This window comes from Pygocentrus nattereri, chromosome 4 (assembly GCF_015220715.1).
Source record: "Pygocentrus nattereri isolate fPygNat1 chromosome 4, fPygNat1.pri, whole genome shotgun sequence".
NCBI classification, from domain to species: domain Eukaryota; kingdom Metazoa; phylum Chordata; class Actinopteri; order Characiformes; family Serrasalmidae; genus Pygocentrus; species Pygocentrus nattereri.
In genome coordinates, this window is record NC_051214.1 from 35,288,333 (window position 1) to 35,314,252 (window position 25,920).

The following is a 25,920-nucleotide window of genomic DNA, read 5'->3' on the forward strand; positions in this document are numbered from 1 at the left end:
AAATGTGCCATTCTACAAAAACTGACCAAACCAGAATTATTCACACTGGTGGGGGAAGAACCAAGACATCTAAAGCATTTAATGGCTCTAAAAGCAACAGCACCAAAAATTATGAAATATGAAATACTATCATATATATGCTGCCTCATGCCTGAGACATGCTATGGTAATTCTGCAGTAAGGCTTTGGCCTCAGACATATTTTTAAACATATTCATGGCTGAGTTTACATCTCAACCATTGGATTAAAGGTTTTAAAGATCCATTCATTCCACTCTTCATGAAATGTTCACATCTTTTGAATTACTCTTCTTTGTTAACAATGTGATGTTTCAGTGGTGTTGTTGCATTTATCTTGAACATGATCTAGCAAAGACATTTGAAGAGTTGGTGTCAAAATACTATGTTGAGCAACAGCACCCTTGAATAAAAATATCCTTCACATTTCAGTCACCTTTTATTGTTGTCAATCAATAATATTGTTAAATCAATCAATAATAATAATAAGCTCAATGACATAAATTCCATTTAAAATCAGCTTGTATGTTTGGTCAGAAATTAATCCAATAATAAAAATTAGCCTTATCCTCCTTATCCTTCTTGGAAACACTGTAAAATAAACCCACAGAAGCCTCCAGCTCCACATGCTGACACTTTGCACTATGGCCAGTGGGAACATGCATGTGGCTCAAATGACTGTGGGGCAGATTTGAAATTATCACCTGAATGAATCACTAGCAAGACATTATAATCGAAAGGTTTACATTAAAGTAATTTACATAAACTTTTATGGTGCATATTTAGAAGTGTAGACTTCCCACTCTGCATTGTGTTTTCTGGTATGTTACAGTAAAACAATGCACCACTCTAAATGCTCAGTCTTTTACAATGTATACTCACATTATAAGTCTCAATTCTGTTTTTTGCTCAGATCATATCTTTCTAACTGGATACTTCACGTTTGTGTAAGTGATTCAAATCTGGCATTAATGTGAATGAACGTGCCCTGAAATTAGCCACATGTGGCAGACTAAGCAGTGAAGTCATGTGAATGAACTATGAAAGTCATGAACAACAAACTAACAGTTTTCAAATAGACAATAGGTACTGCAACTTAGTCCAAGACTAAGAAGTCTTAGATTTAGTCAAAGATTTAGCCCCCATCCATGCCCCAAACGTCTGATCTCATTATTTACTACTCTGGAGTGAGTTAAAAAAGCTAAAAGAAACCCAAAGAGCTCCTGTCCAGCAAAAGACAGAACAACAGTTACGCAGTGTAAACGGTGTAAATGCTACCTTCCTAAAGTCCATGACTCATGCATGGCTCTCTTTCCACTCTTGCACCTCTGTCTTCATCAGTGACAGGTGTTGCTCTTTTTCGATTGGGCTGTCCGCAGGGGAGGGTGGTGGGGGGGGGGGGGGGGGGGGGGGGGGGGGGGGTGATGGATAGACAGGACCAATGCCAGCAGTTTCTGCTCTTCTTCATGGTGATGGAGATGAAGAAATAATGAGGCCCAATAGGCAAGTCAGCAGGGTAATGAATCTCTTCTTCATCGTCTCCCTGAGACAGTGGCGCCTGCCCGGCCTCATCTCCCCACCAATTCATCTCAGAGGAAAACAAGCCACAGCCATGGTGCCTCAGACAAACTTAACTCAGGCCTTCCACTAAAACCAGACAAAACAAATGTCTGACTTCACCTGCAACTGACACTGGTGAAAACCCCTGACTCTGACTCCCTATAAGAGAAGCACTAGTTAACCCTCTATTGCATGGTGTTGCCACATGGCAGTAATTACTTTATTTCAATCTTATTAAAAAGCAGTAAAATAAAATTAATGTTTTCCTATTTAATTGCAGAAAAAGGGTATTTTATTTTGAAAGTACACATACTTTGACATCACATGACCATGAATTCTTGTTATGATATTATTATCATGCACTCAAAATACCAACTGAAATTGTATTAATTTCCAATATTTGTAAATATTTGTAAATATTGGGTCGTACATTTCACTAAGTATAAGCTGCAATTGTTCAGTCTTGTTTTCACTAAAAGGATGTTTTTAACGATTTTAAGGTTTTATGGTGCTATGGAACGGTTACACACCACATAAAAAAAAAAAAATAAATAAATAAATAAATAAATAAATAAAAATATATATATATATATAAAATCATATAAATAATGAATAGTGATTTTATGGATATAATTTCTTCCCAATATTTCCATTATTTAAGCAATTTTAAAAACCACAAATGTGTAATGTGTAAATGTGTAAATATAGACTAAAATCCAATTATACTGAAACTATATTATAAACATTGCCTATTGTTAATCTAGTTTGATAGCACTGCATTTTCACCTTTCAACAAGGTCATTAAATTAAAGTTCTTCAATTTTTAGGGTCAGGAAAGAAAAAGTACTTACCAGAAAATTCACAAAAACCTAACCACACTAAGTTTAATACAGCTTCTGTTCTTTTTTAGAACTTGCTTTCAATTTTTCAAAGAAACATTTTACACATTTCCAAAGTTCAGTCCTAGACATTGGTTGCAGTTTTGCTACACTATCCAAGTAATTACCACATTTATCCAAATTACATTAATTTGGACTTAAATGATTAATGAGAGGTCTGGGAACTGGGGTGGCCAAACCGTTATTTTGATTGGCATTTTTTTCAGCAACATCTAAACATCATTTTAGACTCAAGTTTCAAGTTGACTTCTGACATTGGGAAAATGCTAATGTGGATTTTTTCAGATCAGAAGCAACTGTGGAGCTTGATCCTCTCAAAGAAAAAAGCTTTAAGTGCTGTTTATGTGATGGTGACAGCTTTTGTGGTCTACCAGGTCTTGCACAGTCATTAGGAGTCCTTCTGTTTTTTTCTCTTATTTTATAATTTTTTTACTTTTGTTTTTTCCACTTATTTTCCTTGGACTTTCCTCTTCCATATGCAAGTGGATTTTCTTATATCTAAACTTCACTGAAACATCTGAAAAATGAATAACTTGTACTATACACTGTATATATGGATGTGTTTTATCCTGATTCAGTCTGTCCCTCAGAGAAAGGGGACTGCTCTACATTGGCTTTATCCCTTACATTTTTAAAATACATGGAATCAAAGCAGTAAGACTTTGTTTTCTTCCCTAGTACACAGAACATTTTCATGTATGGATTGTCTATTGTCATAGTTCAACTGTTGCCATAGTCAGATTGAGCATTTTTATTAATGCTATGTCTGTATTTCACTGAGTTGTTCATCATCGATTTAAAAACACAATCACAAGCAGGTCATGCACATTTTAACATGAGCGCCTTATTCACATCTAAAATTCAGTCTATTTGTGTCTTATGTGGAATAGCTGGGTTACCCCTGCAGCAGCTAAAAAAAAGGGAGTTCATGTTTCCCTGAGATTGAGTTAATGTATTCGGATACAGGCATGAAAATGGCAATGCCTTGAAAATATCTCCACATGTAAGTGTGGACCCCTGTGACCCATGAGAGAGCTGAGATGAGCTGAACAAACACTGGAACACATTACAAAAACAATTACCAACTGCGTAACGCACTGTGCTCTGGGCCTGCAGAGGCGTGGGCCATGGTGCACTAAGCCTTTGACACATGTGTCACTGGCTCAGAACCTGGCTGGCTAGGAATGTGCTCATGCATAAAGTTGGCCCTGACTCGGTCCACCTGCATGGTATCACCCCTTTCCCAGTGCTCCTGGAACCTTCTCCGACTGACACCGACATGGAATTGTAGCGTGTGTGATGACTGTAAATTGTTATGATGTATAAGAGGATGAATCAGCCTCTACAGAACGAGCAAAGTTTGCCACTCCAGTGAGTGTGACAAATTCTCCAGATTTGATTTTGAGCTGGCTATGCTCAAATGGCATTTAAAGGCCTGGGTACTTTTCACATATCAGAATTAAAATGACTGCAATATCAGTTACAAAAAGCTCTATACACAGCCCTCAAATGCACTCTGACTCGACATAGAGTCATTCTATTGGCACAGTGGTGAATTCAAGTATTAATGTAAGACTGGTTCTCATTAATGGCAAGGTGAAAGGAACAAATAGAGACACTCACTGGCCACTCTACTAGGATCCCCTGCCTTGTAGTGCCATTTAGGAAATGTACATTTAGAGACAGTAGCCCATCTTTTGATGCACAATTTGTGTTAGCCAGCCTCTAGCCCAGTGGTCACCACACTGGTCCTGAAGATCTACCTTCCTATAGTGTCTACTTTTTTTACTTACTTCCTGCTCCATCACATTAACTTCAGGTTGTTGGGTAAGGGGAGTGCAGATAAGGCTGAAATAAAATTCTACAGGAATGTAGATATCCAGTAGGAGGGTTGGTGACTACTGTTCTACAGTGATACTGATGTGTGTAAAAACTTGCACTGCTATGTCTGATATACTCTTACCAGCACAACATACTCTGCCATATCACCGTCACTACTGTGCTGAGAAAAGTCCACCACCCAAATAGCAATTGACCAATTGCAGTCCTGCAATCAGAAATGGACCAAAAATGAATGAGGTAAAAGGCTACAGTTTGGGCTACACTATGCAACTGTAAACCTAGTAAATCTAGTGGATAAATAAGGCAGAGATTTCTGATTAAATGACCAGTAAGTGGGAGTAAAAGGTAGAGGTTTTTAGTGAAGTGGACAGTGAGGATCTGATGTCTGAAGATGTTAAGATTTTTTTGTTTGATAACACTTTAGTACGTCCATTTGGCTTTCATAAGGCTACATGACACCCACATATGCACCTCATGAGAACCAACACAGAACTACATGAACTTACAATTACTCCAATAGAATTCATTGGTCATGAAGGTTGCATTTGCCAGCCTTCATGTCAAGTTAACATAACATTTATGTCAGGTGATATTAATTTCCAAATTTTTCCTAACATTTTCTAGGGTGGAACTACACAGACTTTATAACTTTGTACCATTATAAATATTTATATATGTCCAAAACTGTGGCCATAAAGAATTTATGTAGATGTCATGTGGCCTTATGAAGACTGCTTTTGAAGGCAAAGTGCTTTTACTGTATTAGTTTAAAGTTTTACTGGCTGTTGTGAAGGATGGGTAACAATTTTCTTCACCAGAGCCAGTTCATGCTTTAAGAAGACCCTGAATTGTCATGATGATCCACAAGACTACAATCTGTGATCATCTTATTACTTAAATTTCATAGTTAGCTAATGGCAAATTATAAGGGTTTTCAGCAAAGTGAGCATATCATACTTCAGGTATCAGTTTATGTACCTTCCTGCATTATACTTTACATGTTATACATTGTGTAAAGTTAGTTCTTTATGTTTCATGCTACAAGTTAAAATATTTAAAATATAATAAACAATAATTATGACAAGAAAGATATGCCACAATAATTGTAAAAATGACTGTTTAAAGTTACAGAAAAGAGGAAATGTAATTACATAAAATTTACATTTCATATACACTGTTTCCACTTCAGTGTATTTAATACAAATAAAACATCTCATTTTGCTTATATGACTTCTAACCTTCTGCTACACTCAGAAACTGGAAATGGAAATTAAAATCTGAACATATTGTACAAAATTACATCAACTATTGTGTTAAGGCTTCAAATAACAGAGAAATTAAAATGCAAATGAAGCAGTAACAAAAAGAAATGCTCATGATTGTCAAGTAGAAGGTCGCTAAGGAAGGACAGTGGAGGCATCTCCATTTGTAAGACATAAATCAATTCCCTAGTTTCAAAGTTTGTTAGGTAGTTTAAGTATTTTGAGTTTATATATATAATACATATGTATTATGCTCTTTATAAATACTCATCTGATAATCTAGTACCACCTTTAGACCGTTAGACTCAGGCTTCTGTATTGTGCTTCTGCTGTTTTTTATGTGTGAGCTTAATGATGCAACATATAGAAAGCTTTAAGATTTGATGATGTGACTTACAGTAGCGAAACCATTTCAGCGGGTACACAGGCTGTGTGAGGAGAGGAAAGGAGAAATTATCCAGATTAATGCTGTTTACATAAACAACCATTCTGTGAAAATGTCCTACAGTGTAACACTGTACATCTCCAAATGGAGAGAAGCTGTTTATCTAGAACACATCTCACGCAAACTGAAGTTAAGACTTGGAGACACTTGAGGCAATGCATCGTAGGATGAGAAAAAATTACAGAAGAAAGTGCTTAGAGGAGTGCTGAAAGTGTATCAGTAAGATGGAGAGTGGGCAATATCAGCGCTTCTGAGCCACTGAGAGGAGCCATTCTCATTAATTACTGAGGATTCAGAGCTTTTCACAGTCACCAGGGCAGCTGAGGGCTGGGAGGCCACTTGGGCAAAGCGTCCAGGGAAATCAGCTCAAAATTCACTCTATTGCCCAATCCATAACCCACCTTCAGGCTGCTACAACAGATCTGGAAGGGCTGGATAGGTATCAGCAGTATGCCGATTACTCCCTGTGGCTCTGCCTGGCTGGCTTGAAGGAGATTCAGTCATATTGCTCATGCTTATCTTGTCTGCTCAGATCAGTGAGAAAGGCCCAAGGGCTGCAGCACGAATTCTACTCAGAATGACTTTTGTCTTTTTATTTTATTAATATCATGTCCGCAAACACAGACCAACAGACAGACTTTAAAAACACAAAGCCTTTGTGAGACAGAAACATAACCAATCATGCACTTTAAGCAGGACAGGAGGACAGAGATAAAGAAAGATCTTTAGAAAATGCTCCTCTCTGCTTATCCCATGCCATCATGGCGTGTTCTGCTGCATCTCCACCTCTAATCCAGTCACCTCACTCTCAGTCTATCCACGACGGCAACAGCCTAATAGGACTGTCCATCCTCGTGGTGTCAGACCACACGGGAGGTTCGTGCTCATTCACGACTGACAGCAAGAGTGCAAAAGCAACAAAGGCAAAACCTGAACTGCAATTTTTCATGTTGCCAAGCAGAAGGTGTTACGAGCCCCAGTGTCTAAAACAGCAATTTCGATGCTAATTAGCAATCAAGGCTACAAAGCACTAAAAATAGTGGAAACTAGCAGAGGCCCATCAATTAAGTTCACCCTTGGGGGACAGCTTCAACATTTCTCAGGAGGGGGAAAAAAGCACATATACACAACTAATGCACAATACACAACTAATGAAAAATACATAAACACCAAGGCCAAACACAAGAGCCTATGTTTAAAACAACAGCTGTTATCACTTCTCAAACATCAAAACTGCAGCTTCCCTAGCTACTTCCAAAAGCGTGCCAAAAGAATTACTAATGCTTGCCTGAGTTAGATCACATTGTGACTGAAATACAGACCTACTTTCTCAAAAATATTCACTTCTAATAGATGGATTAGACCTTGCAAATTCTCATGCTAGTGATCCAGGCTCGCTTGCCAGCAAGTTTCTTCTTATGCATCAGTAAGTGAGAGTGAGTAGCTATTTTGTGAGCTTTGATTGACAGTGAAAATCACCATTATCAAAATTCACTGGCACACAAGTTTCTGCTTTGTCAAAACAAAGTCAGGTTTGATTTTGGCAAAATGGTGTAGCATTTCTTTCAAGCTGTCATGAAAATAATCCTTCTAAAGATGATATTTTGCAGAATGCAGGAAGCGGATTCTGTGGATGGAACAGTGAAACTTGACTCAGTGGTGCAGTCAAATTTGCTGCAAGCTATAAAAAGTGGAACTGGGTAGAGACTGATTTAAAGTGTTTGAGGTTTTGCTTTGCGTTGTTTCATCCTATGCATGCATTTGAGTTGAATGAAACCAGTTAAATTACTAAACCACATGAAGCAAGATTTTTTAGGTTACAAACTAATTATTACAGTGTAAGATGACAATCAGCCTTGTGGTGATAGAGAAAACTGCTAGGGATGTGCCGAAATAACTTTTCCAAGATAGCTAAACAAGCAAATGTTAAAAAAGGATCAAACTGCTTATTACATATATACAACACTAAAATCTATAATCCATTAACATTATAACCCTTATGTTCTTTCACTTTAATTATATCCCATAAACCTGAATACTTTCATTTAGTATGAAACTCATGTATTTTTTTTTCTCAATATGCTATTAATTTTCATTGTAGGCCAAACTTAGTTATGTTCTATAAGAATATTAAAATAGCTTCTATAAAGCTAACATGTAAACTGTGTAGTTATGAGGAGAGTGAGAAAATTGTGAGGCTCAACTCTTTTAGGAGTTAACCAGGTTTCATAAGAGACTGTGCAAGCTGCAGATAATAGGAAAAGAACATTTCTCTGCCAAACTCTAATATTAAAAGGGATATCAAGATTCTGAAGGGGCGTTGACCTTTTTCTGCCCAGATGGCCAGACTACTAAAGGCTGTCTTTTTTCAGCAGGCTTGAGAAGAGAGGGAGAGTTTTATTTCCATCACAGTTTATGATTTCAGTTATTGCATAAAAGAATAATTTTCTTGTGTGTATACACACACACACACAGACACACACACACAGACACACACACACACACACACACACACACACACACACACACACACATATATATATATATATATATATATATATACACACACACAGTGGGGAAAAAGTATTTAGTCAGTCACCAATTGTGCAAGTTCTCCCACTTAAAAAGATGAGAGAGGCCTGTAATTGACAGCATAGGTAGACCTCAACTACGAGAGACAAAATGAGGAAAAAAATTCTGAAAATCACATTGTCTGATTTTTAAAGAATTTATTTGCAAATAATGGTGGAAAATAAGTATTTGGTCACCTACAAACAAGCAAGATTTCTGGCTGTCACAGACCTGTAACTTCTTCTTTTAGAAGCTCTTCTGTCCTCCACTCGTTACCTGTATTAATGGCACCTGTTTGACCTTGTTATCTGTATAAAGGACACCTGCCCACAACCTCAAATAGTCACACTCCAAACTCCACTATGGTGAAGACCAAAGAGCTGTCGAAGGACACCAGAAACAAGATTGTAGACCTGCACCAGGCTGGGAAGACTGAATCTGCAATAGGCAAGCAGCTTGGTGTGAAGAAATGTGGGAGCAATAATCAGAAAATGGAAGACCTACAAGACCACTGCTAATCTCCCTCGATCAGGGGCTCCACGCAAGATCTCAGCCCATGGGGTCAAAATGATCACAAGAACAGTGAGCAGAAATCCCAGAACCACACGGGGGGACCTAGTGAATGATCTGCAGAAAGCTGGGACCAACGTTACAAAGGCTACTGTCAGTAACACACTACGCCGCCAGGGACTCAGATCTTGCAGTCCTGCTTAAGCCAGTACATACCGGGTGCGCCTGAAGTTTGCTAGAGAGTGTTTGGATGTTCCAGAAGAGTATTGGGAGAATGTCATATGGTCCGATGAAACCAAAGTAGAACTGTTTGGTACAAACACAGCTCGTCGTGTTTGGAGGAGAGTGAATGCTGTGTTGAATCCAACGAACACCATAGCAACTGTTAAGCATGGGGGTGGCAACATCCTGCTTTGGGGTTATTTCTCTGTAAAGGGACCAGGACGACTGGTCCGTGTACATGAAAGAATGAATGGGGCCATGAATTGTGGGATTTTGAGTGCAAACCTCCTTCCATCAGCAAGGGCATTGAAGATGAAACGTGGCTGGGTCTTTCAGCATGACAATGATACCAAGCACACTGCCAGGGCAACAAAGGAGTGGCTTTGTAAGAAGCATTTCAAGGTCCTGGAGTGGCCTAGCCAGTCTCCAGATCTCAACCCCATAGAAAACCTTTGGAGGGAGTTGAAAGTCCGTGTTGCCCATTTTGCCATTTTGTCTCTCATAGTTGAGGTCTACCTATGATGTCAATTACAGGCCTCTCATCTTTTTAAGTGGGAGAACTTGCACAATTGGTAACTGACTATATATATATATATATATATATATATATATATATATATGTGTGTCAATGTAAATGTCATTGTGTAAATCATCATGATGAAGGCTTGCATCTCAGAATTACATACTTTTAAATCTGGTGATGTAACGCAATTTTATTCTTAGTAATTTTAGAAGATTGCCCTTGATCCAGCTCACTATTTTCACACAACACAGGGGGCGCTTGCACTTTTCAACTATGTAAATAAAGAAACTAATAATGTGACGATCATATGGAAATACTAGTAGTCTAGTTGTTATACAGTACATACACTATATTGCCAAAAGTATTCACTCCCATCCAAATCATTGAATTCTGGTGTTCCAATCACTTCCATGGCTACGGGTGTATAAAACCAAACACGTAGGCATGCAGACTGTTTCTACAAATATTTGTGAAAGAATGGGTCACTCTCAGGAGTTCAGTGAATTCTAGTGTGGTACCATGATAGGTTGCCACCTGTGCAAGTGCAGTCATAAAATTTCCTCACTACTAAATATTCCACAGTCAATTGTCAGTGGTATTATAACAAAGTGGAAGCGATTGGGAATGACAGTAACTCAGCCACAAAGTGGTAGGCCATGTGAAATGACAGAGCAGGGTCAGTGGATGCTTCATGGAATGAGTTTCCAAGGCCGAGCAGCTGCATCCAAGCCTTACATCACCAAGCGCAATGCAAAGCATCGAATGCAGTGGTGTAAAGCGCCACCACTGGACTTTGGAGATGTGTTCTCTGGAGTGGAGATGTGTTCTCTGGAGTGACGAATCACGCTGCTGTGTCTGGGAATCCGATGGACAAGTCTGGGTTTGGTGGTTGCCAGGAGAATGGTACTTGGGATGAATTAGAGTTGAGACTGTGAGCCAGGCCATCTTGTCCAACATCAGTGTCTGACCTCACAAGTGCATTTCTGGAAGAATGGTCAAAAATTCCCATATACACACTCCTAACCCTTGAGGAAAGCCTTCTCAGAAGAGCTGAAGCTGTTATAGATGGAAAGGGTGCACCGACATCATATTAAACCCTATGGATTAAGAATGGGGTGTCATTCAAGTTCATATACATGTGAAGGCAGACAAGCAAATACTTTTGGCAATACAGTATGCCTATCCTGCTGACTACATGCCTGCTCTGAATCAGTGGCATATGCAATCGATAGTGATGTACTAGGATTGAATAGCAGCCAAAGCCCAGAGATAAAAACTCATGCTTAAGACATGAGATGACAGCAACAGCATTGAAAAAGTGATGCACTGGATTTACTTGATTCGAATGGGTACATAATTTCCACATGAATAAAATATGTTGCATCAGCACATTATCATCAAAAGTAAGTAAACTGAAAGACAAGACTCTGATGATGTTGTATATTTAATTCATGTGAAAATGATGAACACATAAATCCAGTGAATCACTTTTTTCAGTGGAACTACTGACTGCAGCTGAGCACAAGAGTACTAGCACAGCCAATATCTGAAGACCGGCATATCTCTGCTTTCACATGAGCAGGTAAACAGCAGATCAGCTGGTCAGATGTCCACAAGTCTGATTTCATCTTTGTCAACATAATGCGTCTCCCACTCCCTCATTTCCTGTCCATTGCCCAGGTATGGACTGGGCTACAAAAACGTAATGCAAAAAAAAAAAAGATACACACTCAAAAAAAAACATCTGTTTGCAAAAGAAGCTTTCAAAAAATGAAATGCTCTGTGCAAAGAGCTTCTACATAGCCTAAATGTTTTCTAATTCTAATTAAAGGAGATATTGTCAAAGCAAAAAACAATTTAGAAACCTTTAATTTTTTAGAGTTAGAGGTGTGAAACTGCACAGACACAGAAGCTATGAGTCCAAGACAGCAAAAGCTGAAGGCACCACAGTGCTGCTCATTTCCTGTCTCCTGAGAGTCTACTTCACTGACCGAAGGCCTTGCCAAGACCCTTTTCTGTCTCTGGACGATGACTCAGTCTCCAATCTCCAGACCTCCAGAAACCTTAGGGGATCCCTGGATGTCTGCCTGACCTGCACAGAGGACATCTCAGCACTGGCTAGGTCTGGGAGACAGACAATCCAAAGCATGTACAGCAATCTCTCATCCCTAAAGCAGTTCCTTCTGGCTTCCATTAAAAAAAAAGAAAAGAAAAAAACCTTTTCCCTGCTCTGTGCCTGTCTAGAGTCAGAAAATCAGTGAAGATGATGCACAGCCCTTGGAGAAAGACTTCTTCTGTCAATCAGAGAGACTTCTCTTACCACTCTTGTATCAGTATTGGGAAATGGATCCTCATGAAACGTAGAAAAGAGTGCTTTCTAGAGTGGAATATAGCTCTTGTGAGAGTTGAGTGCTCTCAGTTTTGGAGCAATTCAACTGAAGGTGATGCATTTAAGGTCCTGACATTCTTCTACAGAAAAAGCTGTTTGACTCATTCCTGATGTTGGGCTTTTAAAGCATCATTATGCCCTAAACAGCCACCAAATATTGAATTCATAGCTTTGAAATTGTGGCATATTCGATAATAAAGGAAAGAGTTTTTCATTTCCACACAGCAGATGATGTTTAGAGATAAGCTTTCACAGGAGGACTTCAGTATAATAAATGTATGTGCTCCTTTCACAGTTCACAGAGCTTTTCACCAGTAACCTTCAATTGTCAAACCTTTAGTCTCTCAGGCTAAGCTTGCATCAGAGCCAAAACAACAAGCATGTGTGCTGCGTGCAGTGTGGACAAAAAAGAAAGAGAAAGCTAAAACAGACAGGAAGGAGACCTCTGTGTAAACCATGAAAAAGATGAGAGGGCGTATTCTATCAGAGTTGACAGGCAGATTGGGGAGGTTCTCGATGAAAGCATCCTGTAAGTAAATAACCATGCACCTTCGCCTAGATCCAGCATCTTAGAACAGGAGGTGTAGCTTTACTTTTATACTTGCTGGTTAAAGGTTTTTACAGGCAATCAGCCATGATCACAGTGTACAAAGCTTATAATAATTGCTAGCTACATTAGCCTCATAGCTACAGTGTAAAATGAAATCATTAAATCTCAAACACCACACACACAGTAGCTGTTAACATAAACGTGGTATGAGAAGAAATGTCATTTTATCACTTTAAAGACTGAGATAATGACATCTTCCAAAAACAGGCATCTGTATTTTCTTGCCTTGTGTAATTGTGTTGATCCATATGACGATGGGAGACTTGCAGCTATAATATGAAGTAGACTCAGAGACTGTCATGGGTAATATATACATATGTCATGCAATTTTTGCCACATCCATTATTTCCCCGAAAATAAATAAATAAACGCACACATGACACGTAATGTCACGGTTGGCTCCTCCCAGTCCTGTCCATGTGCTCATGTTTTGGTTTTGTAACTCCGCCCCTGATTGTTATCACCTGTCCCTCATTGTTCCGTGTATTTAAGCCCTGTGTTTGCCCCTTCCGTTTGCCAGTCTTTGTATCTTTGTTTCATTGTACCTGGTCTTTGGTTGTGTTGATTCTAGTCTTTGTTATGTCTTACCCCAACTCTGTACGTGTCGGCTCATTGACCCTGGACTGTTCTGACCACGACCCTGGATTTGCCCGTAATAAATCTCGCTTATCTCAGCGTGTGCGTCCGCCTCCTCGCTCCCCCTTACAGAAAGACTGGCCTCCACAGGACGCAGCAGGTAAGCGAGACTCCGGCATGTGGTTGTTCCGTTGGGACGAAACTCCGGCTGTTTTAAAGCAGCCCGAGTTCGCTGTGTCCCAACGCCACCAAGCCGGAGACAGCAAATCCCCTGGCGCTGAGGGAACACGAGCGTCTCGTCGGTCCCGCAAGAAAGCGGAGGGCCTTCCCGCCTTGTGTCCGGGCGTCGAGAGCTCAGGTAAGCGCCTTGGGTCTGCCCGTCTTGAGCGCCACTGCAGGGAGGAGCGACCTGCAGTGCAAGACGGGGTCAGACGGAACGAGCATTCAGATGACCCGTTTTTTGGTACTCGGCTCGTTCGCAAGCGTCACTGCGAGCTGCCAATCGCTCGAGTGAGCTTTGGGAACGGCCGAGTGGGTCCAGTATCTGTGTGTTCCTCCAGGTTGGAGCAGAGGGCCCCAGCCCGAAAGCCCGATCCCGTGGCCGCACCCCGCGGCACTCCTGATCCCGTGGCCGCACCCCGCGGCACTCCTGATCCCGTGGCCGCACCCCGCGGCACTCCTGATCCCCCGGACCCGCCGCCAGTCGCCGCGCCTCCGGACCCGCCGCCAGTCGCCGCGCCTCCGGACCCGCCGCCAGTCACCGCGCCTCCGGACCCGCCGCCAGTCGCCGCGCCTCCGGACACGCCGCCAGTAGCCGCGCCTCCGGACCCGCCCTTCATGCATCAGAACAGTCTCACACTACAAGAGACTCTCCAGTGGATGCATAGATTGCTGTCTCCTGTACAAGAGACGGACGTCGTAGCAGGCCCGCCTGCCTCCGTGGACGTCGTAGCAGGCCCGCCTGCCTCCGTGGACGTCGTAGCAGGCCCGCCTGCCTCCGTGGACATTACATCCCCTTTGTTCCCACCCATCCCGCCCTCGTCTGTGTCTGTTCCCCCTGGGCCTTCTGTGTCTGTTTCCGTTCCCTTGTTTCTGCCCTGTTCAGTCCCTGGTTTTGTCCTGTTCCCTACTGTTGTGTCTGTCTCGGTTCCCGTTCCTGTTGTGGTTCCCGTTCCTGTGTCTCCTTTTGTTTCTGTTCCTGTTTCTGTTTCCGTGCCCGTGTCCGTTCCCGTGTCTGTCCTGGTGCCTGTTCCCCTGTCTTTTGCGTGGTCTGTTGTTCGTTCTTGTTTTCCTCGTCCTGTGTCTCCGGTCGTCTCTCGGTCGGCGTCGTTTTGTGTTGTGCCTCCTCGTCCTCCCTCCGTTTTTTTTGTCCTCGTTCTGTTTCGTCTGTTCCTGTGCCTTGTGGTTCCGTTCCTGTGCCTTGTGGTTCCGTTCCTGCCTCTTGTGGTTCCGTTCCTGCCTCTTGTGGTTCCGTTCCTGCCTCTGTGCCCGTTCCTGCCTCTGTGCCCGTTCCTGCCTCTGCTCTGGCTTCGGTGTCTGTGCCAGTTTAGTTTTGTCTTTCTCTGGGTTTCGCTTTTTTGTTGGGTTGGTTTGTTTTGTTCTGTGTGGCACGCCCGGTGTGCGTGCCTTTGGGGGAGGGTTCTGTCACGGTTGGCTCCTCCCAGTCCTGTCCATGTGCTCATGTTTTGGTTTTGTAACTCCGCCCCTGATTGTTATCACCTGTCCATTGTTCCGTGTATTTAAGCCCTGTGTTTGCCCCTTCCGTTTGCCAGTCTTTGTATCTTTGTTTCATTGTACCATTGTACCTGGTCTTTGGTTGTGTTGATTCTAGTCTTTGTTATGTCTTACCCCAACTCTGTACGTGTCGGCTCATTGACCCTGGACTGTTCTGACCACGACCCTGGATTTGCCCGTAATAAATCTCGCTTATCTCAGCGTGTGCGTCCGCCTCCTCGCTCCCCCTTACACGTAAATTGAATTATTCAACAATGTGAAACAATTTTCAGTGCATCAATATAACATTCAGTACACTTTCTTTTTGCCTGCAGAAGTCTAAATATCCCAGGTGATTCAACACATTTTGTAATAAAGTTAACTATCCAAAAAAAAAACAAACTTTAAAAGCGCTTAACGTGTTCTTACTTCCTCAAATATCAGGCAACACAACAACACCCCCCCCCCCCCCCCCCCCCCGCGAAAACAAAATAAATAAAAATTTGGACGTGCGAAACCATGATCCCTCTTTCATACAAGCATCATAAAAAAGAACCCAAGTGACCTTGACGCAATGCCAAGGTCAGTAGCCCTTTCACAAATTTAGGAAAAAATTTTTTTTTTGAGTCCTGGTTACAATGATTCAGTTTGCCATATCAGGTGGTATGACCTCAAGAAAGTGATGAAAATATTACAATGATGTTTATTTATTTGAAAAAAAAATGTAAGAATACGCTCAAGTTTAAGGTCCAAGGTTATTTTTTAAATAGAGGTAAATTGTGTAAGTAGGTTTTCAAACTAAATCTCAGAAAAACGTGTAAAATGCTTCTACTACATTATGTTCCATTAAGTTGTACTACTTTACAGCACCGGTTTCAAAGAACTTGTAAGAAGCTTTAAAAGTAAGAAATGTTAGTTGTGTCCAAAATGACGACCGGAGAAAAAGAAAAATTACTACATTTGAATTTATTACATCCACAACTGTAATGTAGAAAAATACTCAAACGTTTGCACAATTTCTAGGTCTCTACTGGTATTGAAGCAAATTTATGAAACTGGCCATGTTAAAGCCTTTATATACAAAATGTCAGATCCTTCCTTTGAAGCAATTTTCAGAGGACTTGATCTACTCAGAGGCTTTTGTACAAACTATTTAATGAATCAAAAATGTTCAACTTCACTTTAAATAATTCAACCTGAAAAAAATGATAAAATAAAGGAATGAAACATTTTTTAATTCTTTAAAAGGAAACAACTGAAAAATAGAATATATAGGAAGAATGACATTTATTATAAATGTAACACATCCAGAATGTATTTTATCAAATCTTAAAGTAGATAACCTGACAATACTGGAATATTAAAGTATAGAACATTATAATAGATAATTTACATTAAATATTGACTGACAATCCTTGCAATATTGCAAATAAAAACAAAAAATGTATCTTGGTGTAGCTCATAAGATTAATGTCTAGAAATTAATATTACCGTGTATATAAATTGTGTATATTGTGTATGTAACAAATGCTTATGTAACAAGTGATTCCAACTTTTTACAAACTAGTGTGTGTCTCAATGAATCAGTAAAGGGTTCACAAAGGCACAGCCAGATAAGTTCATGCTTATCCACAACATGTTGTAGTTTACGTATGATTATAGTAAACATATGTTTAGGAGGTGGGTGTGGAGGTTTAGAATTAACATTATATAAATATAATATAAATATGCTGATATAGTCAAGTCTAAAATCTGTTCAGTAGGAGAACTAAGCTCCCTTTAGAAAGAGGTGAGTTCTCAGTGTCTTAGTTCCTTGTACAAATGTTTGTCCTTGACAAGTAAAATCAGCCCTTTCATTGATAGTTGTAGGTCTAGTGTATTAAACTCATCAATATGTGAGCCGCAAGCTGATTTTGAGTACTCAGGGAGTAATTGAGGGTGAAGCCTTGGAGGCACAATGAAATGCAACCTCAAGTATCCAATCCATAATCAATATGAGAAATAACACAGGCCTGCTAAATGTACAGCCCAAACACTGATGTCGATACACCAAAGCTGCGCTAAGTGCTTTCTTTTATACCTGGACCAGAGAGTTCTAGGCTTCATAAACTTTTAGTGAATAATACACGGACATGTAATTTACAGGTGTCATATTAACATGCTGTATATTTAAAATAGAGTAGGGAAGGTATCAAGTCTATACAGTTTTCATCTGCAGCCATTTTTTGTGGAGTACTCACAGTAGACATCAACTCTGATGGACTTAATGGCTGGTGAGCCCAGGCCGTTTTCTGCCTTGCAGTAGTAGCGTCCACCTTGGTGCCTCAGGATCTTGGCAATGTGAAGTGTCTCATTGAACACACTTGTGTCCTGAAATCGGTCTGACACACTGCCTGCTGTCTTAGTCCACCGAATCTACAGCAAAAAAAAAACAAAAAAAACAATTTAAACAGCCTTAACTCATGTGATATTTAATAACAGAAGGAAACCCTTGGGGCCTTCCAGGCCTAATGATTTCTGTAAAGTAATTAAAAAATGCATATCTGTAATTTAGGGCTCATAATTATTTGTATCAAATTATTACATAATCACCTGGACACAAATATTTGCGCTGACAGTAATTATTTAAGTTGACCACAATTTTTTTACCTTTTTGCCTCACAATCATAACTTTACAGCAACAAACAAAATGTAAACAGGTGGCATTTTCATTTATTGGTTTGATTCCAATACATGTAAATAAAAGGAAACAGAACAAATGTATTCAGACACATTCCGATGACAACAAAAGTTCAAACTTTTGACTGATGCTTTAATGTTCAGAAGGCAGCAGTGAGAAATGTTTGTCTATACGCATGAGCTCTAGCTGTTTGTCACCAGTTGGGGGGGCCATTAAATATTGAGAGTTAGCAGCAAGATTGCCAATTAGCCAGACAGTTTAATAGTTGAATACAATGAATAATAAAAAAACACAAATTACAGTTATTTATATTGGAATAGTAAGACTCTTTTTGAAATGGTTAAAATTTTGAAATGGCCACTGGAAACTTATCCAAACAGGAATATTCTCCTTCTGGCATCTAGGTAGATACACTCAAGAAAACTCTCCCATTGGTTAGAACTCCAGGAGCTGAACTGAAGGCCTAATCTGTCGGTTTAACCACCATTATAACTAGGAATTGACAGTTGAATCAACCAATCACATTGTTTCCATAACCACTGTTATGGGAAAAAAAAACTAATAAAAAAAAAACACATCACTCTGGGTCATTCAGAAGACATGGATAGGTCACCGACTTTTAACACATTACTAAAATCCCTTGAAGATTACTATAGAAGTGTTTTTTAGTTTTGAGTTGAGCTTTTGACATTTATATCCCAAAAGGCCCAACTTTAAAAGTCATGGTTCTCCACTGTCTAATAGCATTAAAGAATGTTTGGCATTGTTACTGAATACTACAATAATAATATAATCTAATAGATAAATATAGAATATAGAATATAGCAAAGCGATAAGCATTCCTATACAGATATACTTTAATGTGCAAAAACTGAAATTGGCTTTACCTTAAAATGTATCTGTTATTATCACTTTTATCCAACTAGAGCAATTGCTTAAGTGGGTAAATGTTTGCTGGCTAGCAGATGTATGCTGGCTAGAAAGCTTTGTACATCTGAAGAGACACCAGCACTGTCCTCTGAGTATGCTTTATCCATAAATAAAACGTATCCATTTGCAAGTGCACTCAGAGGACAGTGCTGGTGTCTCTTCAGTGGCACAAACATTGCCAGCTAGCACACTGATGTGCCAACAAGCTTTTTGATGTTCAGCATGTTCATGGAGGCAGAAACGTTGAAAAACAGTTAAAGAACATGTCCTGTGTGGCCACACTGAGCCATTTACATATAAGTTGTCTGATCACATTGTGCTTTACTCTTTTGTAAAAAAAATATTGTTATAGTAGGAAAGACAATCTTTTTGACATAAAAAGCCCCATGTATTTGACTATTTGTACTGTTGCACTATTGTGTGCTCTTGGTTTTGTTTTTTACAGTTCTGGTGAGTAACTCATGCTTACTAAATTCTGTCTAGCTTACTAAATTCTGTCAAATTCTATGTTACACTACAGCACAATATGCTTTTTTGAACATATTGTAGATATCATTAACAGCATGTTTCATTACAAAGTAAAATTAGTCCCAGTGGTATGTTGTTTGTACTGTTTGTCTGTTTTGCAGTTTCATCATGTCTGCACCCCACTGTGTTCGTATTGGCCATTTGAACCTGGACCTTTTCGACCATGACCCTGGATTTGCCCAAAATAAAACTCGCTTATCTCAGCACGTATGTCCACCTCCTCACTCCACATTACACACTTTGCCAAATATAATTTTTGATAGTTTTTGCACTACTGGTTCTCTTTTCTCTGTTCCAACTGATCAGATGTCAGAAAAAAATATATTGTTACATACCATGTATGCTGAAAATTGCATGAAGTATCATGATATTATATTTTTGCCATGTCACCCACTGTTAGTAGAACCACCAGTATGCCAAAAATAATCCCAGTCTGGTCATTTATAAATGAATTTGCTCAGACCGTCATGGTAAATCTGCCGCTGTGTTTTATTAAACTGGTCCATTGATTTTTATCTCCATTATATTTTGTCTGTTGCACATTTAGTTACATACTGGCTAATTGCTAGACACAATATTGGTCCTATAAGATGAAATCACAAGGGTGAATTTGGACAGAGAACAGTGGATTTTTGTTGTGAACAGTGAATAGTTGAACTAAATGCTAATACTGAGAGCAGGAAGTAAAAAAGATGCATGTGGGTACATGGAATAAACCAGCTATGAGGTGACCATGTTACAGAGCTGTAAGGGAATGGGGAAAGCAGTCACACTGGATGGAGTGGGGATGGTATTAAAACATGGGGGGGATAGGGTGGGGTCAGTGTTGAAACGTGCGGATGGACTGGAGATGATATTGGAACATTGGAGGATAGGCTAGATACATTGTTGAAAGATGTGGGGATGGTATTGAAACATGAAGATAGGGTGGGCTCCTTGTTGAAATGTGTGAGGATGGGGTGGAGATGGTATTGAAACGTGAGGATAGGGTGAGGACGGTGTTAAAATGTGGGAATGGTGTAGAGATGGTATTGGACTTAAGAAAGAATCCTTAATCCTTGTGTAGCTCTATAGTCAATATAGAGCTCTGGTGTGAGCAGCAATTAGTTTCTGACTGACTGAAGCCTCACCATGGACTGTCTCCCATTAGCTGATACATGGCAACATCTGAGTACATTCTTTCAAAAGTTCAACACTGCTGAACTTTTTAAACAAACAGTGGCACTTAATATTCATACATTGTCATACACTGGTGTCTGTTGTCCATCAGTGTATTGTTAGAGGCAAAGCATGTCATGGAACTGGCTTGTAATTTGGTCACTTGCTCATGTTTAAGGAAATAAAAATAGGTGTTAAATGGCATTATCACTCAAATAGCTTTGAATGCTTCATAACAGCAGTGCTTAACATTGAATGACACTGGGTGTTGTTGAAAAGAGTGGCAAAGTTGCATTTTATGGACCATAATGCCCCCGTGAACATAGCCAAACTTGCCACTTGTTCAACTATAAGCAAATCAAAATCTGCTAAAAACAAACAAAAAATCTTAACATATTATTTTCAATTACGTTTAACTAAGTTCTTGACACATTGTCCACAAGCATAAGGCACACCTGTAACTTTTACAAGTCTATGACATTTTCATGATTGAAGGGCAGAGAACCAACTGTTCCTCCAGCATGCTAACACTAATTCTGTGGAGGGTGCAGTGTGGCACAACCACTCTGACAGTGATGATGCAAGTGCTTCTCGTTTGTCAAACAAATGCCAACGTAAGTCCTCTGGGACAGCAATGGCACTTTGTCTCAGCAGTGCCAGCATTGATTTCCTTGGCATGCTAAACCCCTCAGTTACTGTTGCTTCTTCTGCACAGCTTCTGCACATTGAGTGAACCAAAGTGACAGCATTGTTGAAAGTGTTACCACATGCTGTTTAACTACGGATGTTTCTTTTTTCAACAGCATTCCTCCTGAGATCTGGGAAGGGACTGCTGCTGCTCCTCCTGAGCAGAGGGGAGGACAAGAGGAGGAAGAGGAGTCCCAGTCAGGGGGTCTGGGGAAGGGCTAGACAAGTGGGGGGGAGGGCCTGCCTTCTCCCCAGCCAACATCAGCTTTCAGGTCTACAGGCACTTTGGAGTCCGCCCAAGTCATTAGGCCCGTCTTTCACCACTTAACAAATTCATGCACTGCTTAGCAACTGCCGGGCATTTCGACTGCTTTCAAATTCCTGAGACCTTGCACTATCATGGAGTGAAAGTGTACAAAAACAGGAATTGTAATCAGGAACACAAAAGTGAACAGCTAGATGTTTACTGTTGGAGAGAATCATACTGGTTCTGCCCAGCTTCTTTCAAAGTAGAGCAGATATTGTCACTGTCATATCGACTGCATTTAACTCAAACTTTTCTTAGTGTTTCTCACTACGTTCTTAAAAATAAAGGTTCCTTTAAACCTTTAAAACATTCTTCACACTTTCATATATTATTTACAGAAAAGAACTATCCATTGAAAAGTTGCTTATGGAAGTGTTTTTCTAGAGCTATTTTTTATTTTTTTTACCCAATTTTTCTCCCCAATTTAATCATTTCCAGTTCCACCCACTAGTTAGGACTCCCCCAATCACACAATGCCATCAGCATTAGGAGGGTGAAGGCTAGCCCAGGCTTCCTCCAAGACCTGCGAAACCAGCCACTGCTTCTTTTTCGAACTGATGCAATGTCACTGGACAGGCAAACGCGCTTGGAGGAAAGTGCCTACCGCCAGATCTGTTACATCAGCTAAAAGACGCCTGCGCTGACTAGCATCACATTGAGTGATGGGGGAGAAGGGAGAGCCATCCTACCACCCAAAGAGAGTGAGGTCAGTTGTGCTCTCTTGGACTCCCAGCTACGAATGGCTGTAGCATCACCTGAATGCATCGAATGCATGAATGCATGATAAGGCCAATGCTTAGACGTTTCTGATGTTTCATAATAAATGGAACAACAAATGGACCAAAACTTGACATTAATATTATGTTGAAGTTAAGAACTTTAATGTAAAGTAACTATTACAGTGATGCATGATTTTGTGATGACATAATGTATGCCTATGCAGAAAATAAAACTAATCGACTCATGTGAGGTCAGTTATTGCAACCAAAGAACATTTATATTTACTATGTATGGCCAAAAAAAAGTCATATGTTTAAGATGTTATATGTAACGTGTGTAAAGAAACCGAGTTTTAGGATTAAACAGGTGAAGACTAACATCAGCACTGCACAGCATAAGAACAGCATATTATGGAAAACTTTGTTGTTCAGAAGCGTTGCTTGGTGAATACATTTGTAAAAATGAAATATTTAGACAGATGAATATTTTTGTATATTATTTAATGTTTTATTTGTCCTTGATGTAATGATAGCTGTTATTGTTGCTACACTATGATTACACATCACATGACATGACACATCACATGATATTTTTAGTGATAGCATATCTGGTGCCATCACCTTTTTCTGAGGGTTGATGAGCCAGTTCAGGTCCGTTTCAGGCAGAATTTTATTGGGCTCAGGTCAGTATAGGACTCAAGACTGGGTGGTATAGTTTAGGTCAGGTCATGCTTAGACAGAGCTATGTCGGGCTCGGTGCAATTACAGACTCAAAACTGAATGTTGTGCTTCAGGTTGGGTTCTTTGGCCTTAAATCGGGCTCAGACCAAAATTTTAGACACAATTAAAGCCTACAGCTGAAACCTCTTTAGTGGTGCAGCCCGCCAAGGCATTAGCCTGGAATTGGAGTGATATATAATGGTAGTATAGTATGGGATGAAGTTAGCTCATGAAATGGAAATCACCTTATGTTTAATGTGAGTATTATACTTTCATATATCCAGAATGAGCTGTCCATATATCCATATTCATATGAATGAGTGCGTCCTGCTATGATGTATGGTTTGGAGACTGTGGCTCTGTCTAAAAGACAGGAGGCTGAGCTGGAGGTGGCGGAGATGAAGATGCTGAGATTTTCGTTGGGAGTGACAAGGATGGACAAGATTAGAAATGAGCAGATCAGAGGGACAGTGAAGGTGGAGCAGTTTGGAGATAAAGCCAGAGAGGAATAGTGGATATATTGGGCAAAGAATGTTGGAGATAGAGCTGCCGGGTAGAAGGAGAAGAGGTAGACCTCAGAGAAGGTTTATGGATGTAGTTAGGGTGGACATGGAGATGGTTGGTGTGAAAGTAGAGGAGGCAATGGATAGGGCAAGATGGAGGCAGATGATCCGCTGTAGCGACCCCTAAAGGGAGCAGCCGAAAGAAGAAGAAGAAGAAGATATCCAGAATGAGCTGTACCCAATTAGATAGAAAAAGCATCCTGTTCGAAAGCGAAGTCAGGTAGACATTCACATGCTTTCTCAAATACAGACCATATCTGCAGATGAATGTGTGAATTGTTGGTAATTTCAGGAAGGAATACATGTTCCAGTGTAGAGGCATTATGTGAGAACCCCTGAGAACAGTGAATTCTCACTACCCTGAGTTTATTATTAGCCTGACATTCATTTCTTGGCCCTGGGGTCTAGTTCTAAATGGAAACTAACTAGCTGTAAACTTCTCTCATTGTCTTACAGAAAAAAAAGATAGCTGAAACAGTTCTGATATCACTGCCTCCTCACATTGTAATTGCTCAGACACCCAGAAAAGCTGGACCATCCCTGTGGCTGCAATTTACTGGACAGCCATTACATTTCACTTGCATTTAACAATGTTATATTGTGAGTGGACAGAAGAAAGGCCTTGATTTTTCTGCTTTTTTTCAACAAGTAAACAGTGGAGAAGAAAAAACACCAAGACAGCTCAGCAGACGATCAATGTCAAATCGTGAGTCGATTACGATTTGCCCCCGTCCACTTTGGAGAACAATATTTCTTAGGCGACTACGAGACTTAAGTTATGAGAATAAATTGGATGGAAAGCTTCTGGAGGCTCTTATTTTGTTAGCCTGAAGTGCTTCCTGTGTGAATTCAAATAGATAAAACAGGGGAAAAAAATCAGTTGAATTATAGGGACAACAGCTGAATTCGGTACTCTCACAGCTCATACCTCCCATTTATTTTCTCTTCTTTCATGCAGAGAGAGGGGCTACATCAATAAAACATACTGCTGGTCTGACATTAAGCAGGGGGGGAATTCAAATACACTATGATTTTTCAAAGAGAGGTGTAGCCGCTTGTTTCAAACAGCATCACATCAGCTTATCTGGTGGCTTTAAAGTTTCAAGCCTGGAGGCTGTTTCTGCCCTAAGCATCTTTTACTTTCCCCTGAAATTCCTGCTCTCATCTATATAAATGCCCAGTACGCTCCTCACTACTCATCTCTGCTCTCCTCCACTCTGGTCCTGGAGGTCAAAGTACCACAACAGGCTGGAGGCTCCCAGAGACATTAACATTCATCAATCAATTCTTTACTATGTAAACAACATTTCCTACACACACAGTTACAACACACCACAGGCATAACTTCAGAAAAACAGTGTCAAATCTGAGCCAGTTGCACACAAAAATAGACACTTCCTAACAGCCATTTACTGGTTTCTCTTATGGAACGTAAATATTAGCTTAGAACAGCTGCTCGAAAACAGATCTAACCCCCAAGAGAGGTGAACAACAGTACAATGGGATATTGGGATTCCCCAGTAGAGCTACATATCAGTCTCAGATTGAGATCTGGGTCTCTGTTTTCCTGAGGCACTGCACAATGAGTGAATTGGAATAGAATCAGGAGGGTATGGTGATTAATTAGTAGCTTATCTACTTGGCCAATCAGATTACTCATCTCATTTTAAACAGCTGCTCACATTGGCTGTGATCACACAGGCAAACCAGATCCAATTTATCTGCAGACTGGAATCTGATTGGTTCTCTTAAATCTACGCCATGAAAAAGCATCACATGAAATGACATTTTTTTTAGGAATTCAATTACAAGCACTTGTTTGTGGTTTGAAAAGCAAGTCAAATGTTATTCACTGCAAAAATAGATTTTGACAAGTGAACACATCTTGTGTCTAGTCAATATATCCAATATCATCCTGGCTTGTTCTACTAGCAGATAATCTTACTCATTTCATGAAATAATAATACAAAAATATCTGTGAACAGAATACAACAGTTACACTAGATGTAAAGAGTAAAATATTCTATTATTTTGTCATTTCAAAATAAGAAAGGTTTTTATTTCACTTAGTGAGATATAATTTTAGTGACACTTTATTTTGAGTGGTCCTTTTTAAACAAACACACAGACTCTCAGTAACATGTCAAAAACATACAAGGGTTAGGCTTGAATTTTAGGTTGAGGTTAAGTTTAGGATTAGGGCCAGGGTAAGGGTTAGGTTTAGGGTAAGGTTGGGTAAGGTTAGGTTGGGTGTAATGGAAGTAAAATGTTAACAATACATCTACTTAAAGTAAGTAATGCATCAACAGAACATCTACAAGATATACACTTCAGTGTATTCAGATGCTTCACTACTGCTACTTGATACACAGATAGTATGTTGACGTGTTACTGATACTCTGTTAAGAGTTTATTAATCATCTACAAAGGACCACTCTAGATAAAGTGCTACCATGATTTTTGTGGTGTTCCACCTGAAGTCATCTCAT

The 25,920-nt window shown here is 40.0% G+C and overlaps 1 protein-coding gene across 4 annotated transcripts in view; it reads right to left on the minus strand.

Moving 5' to 3' along the window:
* The window catches only part of LOC108411484 (MAM domain-containing glycosylphosphatidylinositol anchor protein 2-like), a 241,529-nt gene that overhangs the window by 120,681 nt on the left and 94,928 nt on the right, over positions 1-25,920 (minus strand). For all 4 annotated transcript variants that reach the window (XM_017683068.2, XM_017683076.2, XM_037537992.1 and 1 more), the window contains exon 3: positions 17,380-17,554. In XM_017683068.2, the coding sequence (XP_017538557.1) occupies positions 17,380-17,554 (175 nt within the window). The remainder of the gene's footprint in view (positions 1-17,379; positions 17,555-25,920) is intronic.